The sequence below is a fragment of the Zea mays genome, chromosome 9 (assembly GCF_902167145.1).
Source record: "Zea mays cultivar B73 chromosome 9, Zm-B73-REFERENCE-NAM-5.0, whole genome shotgun sequence".
NCBI classification, from domain to species: Eukaryota; Viridiplantae; Streptophyta; class Magnoliopsida; order Poales; family Poaceae; genus Zea; species Zea mays.
Window position 1 is genome coordinate 76,839,671 of NC_050104.1, and position 11,604 is coordinate 76,851,274.

General features: G+C 45.7%; 1 protein-coding gene across 1 annotated transcript; it reads left to right on the forward strand.

The window, feature by feature from the left end:
- The first annotated feature begins 6,511 nt into the window (after positions 1-6,511).
- Positions 6,512-7,091, forward strand: LOC118473453 (uncharacterized). The gene is made up of 3 exons (XM_035962832.1): positions 6,512-6,701; positions 6,789-7,032; positions 7,062-7,091. Exons 1-3 carry the CDS (start codon positions 6,568-6,570, stop codon positions 7,089-7,091), a joined length of 408 nt encoding a protein of 135 aa, XP_035818725.1. The 5' UTR covers positions 6,512-6,567.
- Positions 7,092-11,604: the final 4,513 nt, after the last annotated feature.

Below are 11,604 nucleotides of genomic sequence, written 5' to 3' on the forward strand. Positions count from 1 at the left end.
ACAAAATGCATAAGGGAACATGATCAAAGCATAAGACACATGTATGCTACACATCAATCCAAGTTCCGCGAATCTAAGACATTTAGCTCACTACGCAGCCTGCAAAAGGTCTTCTCATCTAGAGGCTTGGTAAAGATATCGGCTAGCTGGTTCTCGGTGCTAACATGAAGTACTTCGATATCCCCCTTTTGCTGGTGGTCTCTCAAAAAGTGATGCCGGATGTCTATGTGCTTTGTGTGGCTGTGTTCAACAGGATTATCCGCTATGCGGATAGCACTCTCATTATCACATAGGAGTGGGACTTTGCTCAGATTGTAGCCAAAGTCCCTGAGGGTTTGCCTCATCCAAAGTAGTTGCGCGCAACACTGTCCTGCGGCAACATACTCGGCCTTAGCGGTGGATAGGGCAACGAAGGTTTGTTTCTTAGAACTCCATGACACCAGGGACCTTCGTAAGAATTGGCACGTCCCCGATGTACTCTTCCTATCGACCTTACATCCAGCATAGTCAGAGTCTGAATATCCAATCAAGTCAAAGGTAGACCCCTTTGGATACCAGATCCCGAAACAAGGCGTAGCGACTAAATATCTAAGAATTCGCTTCACTGCCACTAAGTGACATTCCCTTGGATCAGATTGAAATCTAGCACACATGCATACGCTAAGCATAATATTTGGTCTACTAGCACATAAATAAAGTAAAGACCCTATCATAGACCGGTATGCCTTTTGATCAACGGACTTACCTCCTTTGTTGAGGTTGTTGTGTCCGTCGGTTCCCATTGGAGTCTTTGCGGGCTTGGCGTCCTTCATCCCAAACCGCTTGATCAAGTCTTGCGTGTACTTCGTTTGGGAGATGAAGGTCCCATCCTTGAGTTGTTTCACTTGGAACCCAAGGAAGTAGCTTAACTCGCCCATCATTGACATCTCAAACTTTTGAGTCATGACCCTGCTAAACTCTTCACAAGACTTTTGGTTAGTAGAACCAAATATTATGTCATCAACATAAATTTGGCACACAAAAAGGTCACCATCACAAGTCTTAGTAAATAGAGTCGGATCGGCTTTCCCAACCTTAAAAGCATTAGCAATTAAAAAGTCTCTAAGGCATTCATACCATGCTCTTGGGGCTTGCTTAAGTCCATAGAGCGCCTTAGAGAGCTTACACACGTGGTCGGGGTACCGTTCATCCTCGAAGCCCGGGGGTTGCTCCACGTACACCTCCTCCTTGATTGGCCCGTTGAGGAAAGCGCTCTTCACATCCATTTGGAACAACCTGAAAGAATGGTGAGCGGCATATGCTAGCAATATACGAATGGACTCTAGCCTAGCCATAGGAGCAAAAGTCTCCTCAAAGTCCAAACCTGCGACTTGGGCATAACCTTTTGCCACAAGTCATGCCTTGTTCCTTGTCACCACCCCGTGCTCGTCTTGTTTGTTGCGGAACACCCACTTTGTTCCCACAACATTTTGCTTGGGACGAGGCACCAGTGTCCAAACTTCATTTCTCTTGAAGTTATTGAGTTCCTCTTGCATAGCCAACACCCAGTCTGGATCTAGCAAGGCCTCCTCTACCCTGAAAGGCTCAATCGAAGAGACAAAGGAGTAATGCTCACAAAAATTAACTAATCGAGATCGAGTAGTTACTCCCTTGCTAATGTCACCCAAAATCTGGTCTACGGGGTGATCTCTTTGAATCATCACTCGGACTTGAGTTGGAGGTGCCTGTTGTGCTTCTTCCTCCATTACATAATCATCTTGTCTCCCCCTTGATCACACGCCTCCTCTTGATGAACCTGTTCATCTTCTTGAATTGGAGGATGCACCATTGTTGAGGAAGAAGGTTGATCTTGCTCCTTTTGTTCCAGTGGCCTCACATCTCCAATCGCCATGGTGCGCATTGCGGCCATTGGAACGTCTTCTTCATCTACATCATCAAGACCAACAACTTGCTCTCTTGGAGAGCCATTAGTCTCATCAAATACAACGTCGCTAGAGAATTCAACTGAACCTGATGATTTGTTGAAGACCCTATACACCTTTGTATTTGAGTCATAACCTAACAAAAACCCTTCTACCGCTTTGGGAGCAAATTTGGAATTCCTACCCTTCTTCACTAGAATGTAGCATTTACTCCCAAAAACTCGGAAATACGAAACATTGGGTTTGTTACCGGTTAGTAGCTCATACGAAGTCTTCTTGAGGAGGCGATGAAGGTAGACCCGGTTGATGGCGTGGCAAGCCGTGTTCACGGCTTCCGACCAAAAGCGCTCGGGGGTCTTGAACTCTCCAAGCATCGTCCTCGCCATGTCTATAAGCGTCCTGTTCTTCCTTTCTACCACACCATTTTGCTGTGGTGTGTAGGGAGCGGAGAACTCGTGCTTGATTCCTTCCTCCTCAAGATACTCCTCCACTTGAAGGTTCTTGAACTCGGACCCATTGTCGCTCCTTATCTTCTTCACCTTGAGCTCAAACTCGTTTTGGGCTCTCCTTAGGAAGCGCTTGAGGGTCCCTTGGGTTTTAGATTTATCCTGCAAAAAGAATACCCAAGTGAAGCAGGAAAAATCATCAACTATAACCAGACCATACTTACTTCCTCCTATACTTAGATAGGCGACAGGTCCGAAGAGGTCCATATGAAGTAAATCCAGGGGTCTTGATGTTGTCATCACATTTTTGGCATGATGAGAGCTTCCCACTTGTTTCCCTTCTTGACAAGCTGCACAAGGTCTATCTTTTTCGAAAGTAACATTAGTTAGACCTATCACATGTTCTCCCTTTAGAAGCTTGTGAAGGTTCTTCATCCCCACATGTGCTAAGTGGCAATGCCATAGCCAGCCCATGCTAATCTTAGCAATTAGGCATGCATCTAGACCGGCCTCTTCTTTTGCAAAATCAACTAAATAAAGTTTGTCGTCTAATACACCCTTAAAAGCTAATGAACCATCACTTCTTCTAAAGACAGACACATCTACATTTGTGAATAGACAATTATATCCCATATTACATAATTGACTTACGGATAACAAATTATATCCAAGCGACTCTACTAAGAATACATTAGAAATGGAGTGCTCATTTGAGATTGCAATCTTGCCTAAGCCTTTAACCTTGCCTTGATTCCCGTCACCGAATATGATTGAATCTTGGGAATCTTTATTCTTGACGTAGGAGGTGAACATCTTCTTCTCCCCCGTCATGTGGTTTGTGCATCCGCTGTCGATAATCCAGCTTGATCCCCCGGATGCATAAACCTGCGAGGCAATTTTAGGCTTGGGTCTTAGGTACCCAACTCTTGTTGGATCCTACAAGGTTAGTAACAATATCCTTAAGGATCCAAATGCAAGTTTTATCTCCCTTGCATTTTGCCCCTAGCTTCCTAGCAATCACTTTCCTATCCTTTCTACAAATCGCAAATGAAGCATTGCAAGCATGATAAATTGTAGAAGGTTCATTTATTATTCACTACACCAAAACTTTGAACTTCCTACGGCTTTATAACTTCCTACGGTTTCTATCGAGAACCGTAGGAAGTTAATAACTTCCTAGAAGCCCTAGTTGCCTCTCGGCAGTTTATTCAACTTCCGACGGTTGTAACTGTAGCCTCTCGGAAGTTTATTTAACTTCCGACGGGCTCTCGGAAGGCCCTTAACTTCCGACGGCTATGGACCGGGCTCTCGGAAGTTAGACTGCGGACCGGGCGTAGGGTTCCTTACGGCTACGGACCGGGCCCCGCCCTGTTAACTTCCGACGGGCTGACTCAAAGCTCTCGGAAGCTAATTTTGTAAAGTAACGGCGCCGTCGGGTTTTTTCCCAACAGGCGCCTCGCATCTCCTCTCGCCATTGACGTTGCTCGCTGCTCCTCTCGCCCCGCGCTGCCGCCCGCCGTTCCCCGGCGGCCGCCCCGCGCTGCCCGCCGTTCCCCGGCGGCCGCCCCGCGCTGCCGCTGCCTGCCCCGCCGCCCTGCACCGCCGTGCCCGGCCCCACCCTGCACCGCCCCGCCCCGCCCTGCCCCGCTGTGCCGGGCGCTCGCCGCCCCGCCCAGCCGGCCGTACAGGCCGCTGCCCCGCCGTGTCGCCCCGCCAGCCCCGCCCCGCCGTGCCGGCCGCTCGCACGGTCTCGCCGGCCACCGCGGCAACACCGCCCTGCGCGGGGCTCGCTGCTCACTGCGCCGGCCGCTACCCGTCCCGTGTGGCTCATCGCTCCCTGCGCCGAGCGCCGCCTCTCCTCCACGCAGCACCATCTTCGCCATCGAGCTTCGCATCGCTACAGGTAACTTCCGAGTGTTTGTACTATAGTTTTTTATATTAAATATACTAACTTCCGAGAGTTAACTGTTTTTAAACCGTAGAAAGTTATGTTAATAGGGTTAATTAACTTAATAAGCTAGGTGGTGCATATAATTTAATTATGTTAGTCTCTTATTTGTTGCGTGCTAGTAATATTTTTGCAAAATTGTCGTATATGTGTCGCCCATTCCGGATCGGGCAGAGTCACATGATACACATATGACTTGTATTAGTCCGGAATTGTCCCTTTTTTGGATAGCCTGTTAGTGGATGATAGAGCTATGGATTTATGACGATGACGGGTCCAAACGAGATTTCGGTGACATAACCCTGTTGTTCTCTATTACACCATTTATGGGCATGCAAATAGAGAACAACGGGGTTATGCTGCTAAAATTCGTTCTGACTCGTTGCTCGTAATAAATTGTTGCTCTATACGGAATAAATTTATGAATGATGTGTTTTACTATTTTAGCATCAAATATGGTGGGTGAGGACCGTCGATGGATGTATGAAGGTTGGCGTATGAATGATCCCTCGGTGGATTGGATAAGAAAGACGGAGGATTTTATTGATCGTGCTTTTGCTATATCAAGAACCGGCACGGATGTGCGTTGTCCATGTAGTATGTGTCGGATTTGTAGATGTCAAGACAAGAGAACTCTGTCTGGACACCTTTGCAAATATGGCTACATGCCTGACTATGAAGTCTGGGTGTATCACGGCGAGGACTTTCCCCGTGAAAATTCGCCGGAAGCCAACAACACTGACGACGTGGAGTGCGATAGAATGGACGAGATGCTTGAAGATTTAAGGGAGGATCCTGATTTTGTGTTTCCACCAAATCATGAGGAGCCGCCTCCTCCAGAGGTTAAAAAGTTCTTCGACCTCCTTAAGGCTGCAGAAGAGCCTTTGCACGAACACACAACAGTTTCAGTCCTCGCTTTCGTGACTCGACTTATGGCTATCAAGTCCAAGTTCGTGTTCTCGAACAATTGTTATAACGAGCTCTTGAACTTAATCAGCGAAGTGTTTCCACCAAATCACAAGATGCCGAAAGACGTGTATCAGTGCAGGAAACTGCTCTCTGGTCTAGGTATGGACTATCAGAAAATTGATGTATGTCCAGATAATTGTATGCTGTTCTGGAAGGATCATGAGAATGATAGTAAGTGTCTAAAGTGTGGCAAGTCGAGATATGTAGAGGTTAAAAATGATGATGTTGAAATGGTCACATCAACGGTAGCCCAAAAGCAACTTCGTTACATGCCTCTTGCACCTCGTGTTAAGCGTTTGTTTCTTTCGAGGAACACAGCTAGGCACATGAGATGGCATAAAGAACGTGAACGGGAGGACACTCATGTGATGACGCACCCGTCTGACAGTGATGCGTGGAAGGCTCTAGATGACTTTGATCCAGAATTTGCTAGTGAAGCGAGAAACATTCGAATTGGGTTGGCGACAGATGGATTCACACCTTTCAATACAAACGCGGCATCATATTCTTGTTGGCCTGTATTTGTTATTCCATACAACCTTCCACCTCACTCCGTTGGAGATACTCATTATAAGTTGCCTGATGGAGATACTCATACCGAGCATGCACACTCCGTGTTCCATAGGAACGCGGCAGATGTTGTTGCGGATATGATGTACTATGTTCGAATCCAGGTGATTAATCAAGCTATGTTGAGTAGTGAAGGACGACGTGCAGCCACTAAGAGCGAGGCGACACAGTATGGACTTTCTATGACTGAGCAAGATTTTCTTCAGGTAATTGATGTTTGTGCTCGTGTTAGAAATTTTTTTGTTGCTTGTATATGATACAATTACTTGTAAATGAATTGTGTTTCCGTAGCATTCGATTCCATGGATAGCCGCCAATGATGCTGCTTGGCATGCCTTATGCCGTTATTGGGCTTCTGATGATTTCAAGGCAAAGTCTATGCGACAAAGTTCCAATCGTGGAACCGAGTCGTATCACAAGTATGGAGGTGATGATCACTTTCGTTTGGCAAAACGAATGGTAAGTGCAATTTATTTCATTTTTGTTGATTGTAGTTGACTTGCTGTAATTTCTGATTATAATGTTTGTCAAATGTACATACAGGAAGCTAGCAGTGGTGTAGTGCCCAGTGATATTCAAGTATACCTGAGGGGGCACAGAGGACCAGATCCTGCAAACCCAGATGTGTTGTGTAGCCAAAAGGCAACAGATTGTCTGGTGAGTGTTTTGAAATGCTTGATACATTTTGTTCATATGAAATTTTGTATGTAAGATGGCATTGTTCTTTTGTATGCAGGCTGCATATGGTGAGGCGATGTCTAGTCAGCATGGATCGGACTATGACTGGAGGACCGCACCTATTGATCCTCAGGTTGTGTATGCGAGTGGTGGAAAACCCCATGGAAGGTATGGACTCTACATACCTTATCTTGTTTCATCGGTTTAAGTACAATACATTTATTTTGAATCTGTTGTGATGTTACTTGTTTGAAGGTACTCGATGTTCGATAACGTCATCGACTCGAGCCAGGTGACGGTTCAGAGGGGAGGTTCGTCGAGGTCTGCTGCTCGTAGCTCCCGTCGCTCTACTCAGGATACTGCAGAAGTTGAGCGACTACGAGAAGAGCTTAGGCAACATCAGGAGCGGCAAAGGGTTCAGGAGGAATACTTGAGGCAACATGCTGCGCAACAAGAATACTATGCTACTCAGTTTCAACAACAGCAAACACTGATACAAGTAAGTTCAAAAAGATCTTTCATTTTAAGTTATGTATTGATTTAAAACACTGGCATTAATGTGTTCGTCGATTTGATAGCAACTAGCACAAGCCCAAGGGATACAGGTTCCGATGGCCCCCCCACCTCCACCTCCCATACATTTTCCTTGGCCATCACCTCCACCTCCACCTACCGAACATCAGGTTTGCAAATTTTTCATTATTTACTTGTTATATTATGGTGTAACTTCATGAATGTCATTTGTTCAGGTATATGAGACCCCTCCAGCTACCTTGTCGGTGCAGCAACAACATGATGGCTTAGACTTTGTCGATGCGTTGTTCGCCAGTGGAGGTAGCGAGCATCACTTTTCGCTGATTCCTGATGCTGATCGACAGTAGTGGACTTCCATTCTGTGTTTTGTGAGACTTGAAACTTGTGTCTTGTGAGACTATTATGTGGATGTAACTTGTGTCTTGTGAGACTTGAAACTTTGTGGACTGTTCTGGCCAGACTTTTATGACTTTATATGTGACATGTGGTATATTGTGGCTTTTAAATATATTGTGGTATATTGTGGCTGTCATTTTTGTACATTGTGATATATGTGGCTGTTATTTTGATATATGTGGCTGTTATTTTGATATATGTGGCTGTTAATGTGGTGAATAATGAAAATTAAATTGCATTGTTTGTGCTGGTCATTTTAACTTCCGAGAGGACAACCAAAACGGTCGGAAGTTAGCCTTCACACGGCGTCAGCGCAAAACAAACGGCGTCAAACTTTAACTTCCGAGAAAACTGCCTTGGCTCTCGGAAGTTAGCGTAACTTCCGAGAGGGATCTTTGGCTCTCGGAAGTTAGCGTAACTTCCGAGTGTCTCTCGGAAGTTAGCGTAACTTCTGACAAAAATGTTACGAGAGCCAAACTTCCGACGGATTTATCTATCTTCCGACGGTTTATATAACTTCCGAGAGTTTAGCTCTAACTTCCTACGGTTTAGGCCCTAGGAAGTTAAGTATTTTGGTGTAGTGATTTTCCTAGAAACATGAACAACATTACTTCTAGGCATGTGATTAATAACATTTCTCCTAGCTAAATTTCTATCATGCATAATAGAAGAACTAGAAGCAACCATGGCATGAGAATCAAAAGCATCATAACTTCTATAAACATTTCTAGAATGTCTTCTATCATGATACATGAAGGCATGGTTCTTTTGAGCACTTCTAGCCATAGGGGCCTTCCCTTTCCCCTTGGTGGAGATGGAAGCCTTATGGCTTGTTAAGTTCTTGACTTCCCTCTTGAAGCCAAGACCATCCTTAATTGAGGGGTGTCTACCAATCGTGTAGGCATCCCTTGCAAATTTTAGCTTGTCAAATTCACTCTTGCTAATCTTAAGTTGGACATTAAGACTAGCCACTTCATCATTTAATTTAGAAATGCAAATTAGGTGTTCACTACAAGCATCAACATTAAAATCTTTGCACCTATTGCAAATCATAACATGTTCAACACAAGAGTTAGATTTATTTGCTACTTCTAGTTTAGCATTTAAATCATCATTAACACCTTTTAAAGTGGAAATGGTTTTATGACAAGTAGATAGTTCACAAGAAAGCATTTCATTCCTTTTAACTTCTAGAGCAAGAGAATTTTGTGCACTAACAAATTTATCATGCTCTTCATATAAAAGGTCCTCTTGTTTTTCTAGTAATCTATCCTTATCATTCAAAGCATCAATCAATTCATTAATCTTATCAATCTTAGTTCTATCTAAGCCCTTGAATAAGCATGAATAGTCTATTTCATCATCATCACTAGACTCATCCCCGCTTGAAGAAGCATAAGTAGTATTGTTTTGAGTACATACCTTCTCCTTTGCCATGAGGCATGTGTGATGCTCGTTGGGGAAGAGGAATGACTTGTTGAAGGCGGTGGCGGCGAGTCCTTCGTTGTCGGAGTCGGACGAGGAGCAATCCGAATCCCACTCCTTTACAAGATGTGCCTCGCCCTTCGCCTTCTTGTAGTTCTTCTTCTTTTCCCACTTTCCACTCTTCTTTTCCTGGTCACTATCATTATCGGGAAAATTAGCGATAAAATGACCAATCTTACCACATTTGAAGCAGGAGCGCTTCCCCTTCGTCTTGTTCTTGTTGGGGTGCTCCTTGCGACCCTTTAGCGCCGTCTTGAACCGCTTGATGATAAGGGCCATTTCTTCCTCATTAAGCCCGGCCGCCTCAACTTGCGCCACCTTGCTAGGTAGTGCCTCCTTGCTCCTTGTCGCTTTGAGAGCAACGTTTTGAGGCTCGTGGATTGGGCCATTCAATGCATCATCCACATATCTCGCCTCTTTGATCATCATCCGCCCGCTTACAAATTTCCCAAGAATTTCTTCGGGCGACATCTTGGTGTACCTAGGATTTTCACGAATATTGTTTACCAGATGTGGATCAAGTACAGTAAAAGGACCTTAGCATTAGGCGGACGACATCGTGGTCCGTCCATCGCGTGCTTCCATAGCTCCTTATCTTGTTGACGAGGGTCTTGAGCGTGTTGTATGTCTGGGTTGGCTCCTCCCCTCTTATCATCGCGAATCTCCCGAGTTCGCCTTCCACCAACTCCATCTTGGTGAGCATGGTGACGTCGTTCCCCTCATGTGAGATCTTGAGGGTGTCCTAGATCTGCTTGGCATTGTCCAAGCCGCTCACCTTATGGTACTCGCCCCTGCACAATGAGGCTAACAACACAGTAGTAGCTTGTGCATTTTTATGAATCTGTTCATTGATAAACACAGGACTATCCGAGCTATCAAATTTCATTCCACTCTCTACTATCTCCCATATACTAGGATGGAGAGAGAACAAGTGACTACGCATTTTGTGACTCCAAAATCTGTAGTCCTCTCCATCAAAATGAGGAGGTTTACCAAGTGGAATGGAGAGTAAAGAGCATTGGTACTTTGAGGAATACGAGAATAATCAAAAGAGAAGTTTGAATTAACCGTCTTCTTTTTCTCGTAGTCGTTGTCGTCATCCTTTTGGGAAGAAGAGGATTCGTCGCTGTCGTAGTAGACTATCTCTTTGATGCGCCTTGTTTTCTTCTTCCTCCCATCTTTTCTTTTGTGGCTCGAGCCCGAGTCAGTAGGCTTGTCCTCCTTTGGATCATTGACGAAGGACTCCTTCTCCTTATCATTGACCACCACCCCCTTGCCCTTAGGATCCATCTCTTCGGGCGATTAGTCCCTTTCTTGAAGAAAACGCCTCTGATACCAATTGAGAGCACCTAGAGGGGGATGTGAATAGGTGATCCTGTAAAACACTTGAAACTTAATCCACAAAACTTGATTAGGAGTTAGCACAATTAAGCCAAGTGGCTAGAGAGGAGAACTTGCACAACACGATGACCACAAAGAGATCAACACAGAGATGGCATAGTGGTTTATCCCGTGGTTCGGCCAAGTCAACACTTTCCTACTCCAAGTTGTGGCGTCCCAACGGACGAGGGTTGCAATCAACCCCTTTCAAGCGGTCCAAACACCCACTTGAATACCACGGTGTTTTGCCTTCACTTTACTATATTCCACTTGCGAGGAATCTTCACAACTTGGAGCCTCTCGCCCTTAAACTTTGATGTTCACAAAGAAGCACGGAGTAAGGGAGGGATGAGCAACGCACACAAGACACGAAATCAGAGTACCAACACGCACACAAGTCACAACAAGAGCTCACAACACAACCCGCCGAGTTCACAACTCAAATGAAGCTCTAGTTGCTATCACAATGAATCAAATGCGTGGAATCGAAGTCTTGGTGCTTAGGAATGCTTGGTATGCTCCTCCATGCGCCTAGGGGTCCCTTTTATAGCCCCAAGGCAGCTAGGAGCCGTTGACAACATTCCAGGAAGGCAATTCTTGCCTTCTGTCGCCTGGTGCACCGGACAGTCCGGTGCGGATCTCTTTCCTTATTTGGCGAAGCCGACCATTGCAGTCTTGGAGCCGTTGGCGCACCGGACAGTCCGGTGCCCCTTCCGACCGTTGGCACATGCCACGCGTCGCACGCTGATTCCGCGGCCGACCGTTGGCCTGGCTGACCGTTGGCTCACCGGACAGTCCGGTGCACCACCGGACAGTCCGGTGCACCACCGGACAGTCTGGTGATTTATAGCCGTACGTCGCCGACGATTTCCCGAGAGGAGCAAGTTCGCCTGAGTCAGCCTGGCGCACCGGACACTGTCCGGTGCACCCAGACTGAGCTGACTTCGACTGAACAAAGCCACCTTTAATTCCAACTAGATTTTTCCTGTTTTCAGCACTTAGACATAATACATTAGTCTTCAAAACAATATACTAAGTCTTAGAAACATACCTTTATACTTGATTTGTACTTTGTCCACCATTTAACACTTAGGTACTTGTGTTGGACACTAAATCACCAAAATACTTAGAAATGGCCCAAGGGCACATTTCCCTTTCACCTGTCCATTCCACTAACAGGCGGCGTGCTCAGTCCATGATACGTGGGCCGCGCAGTTACTCACCATTACTCCCGTATTACTCGTACGATAACTGCCCATCAATGCAGCATGGATTG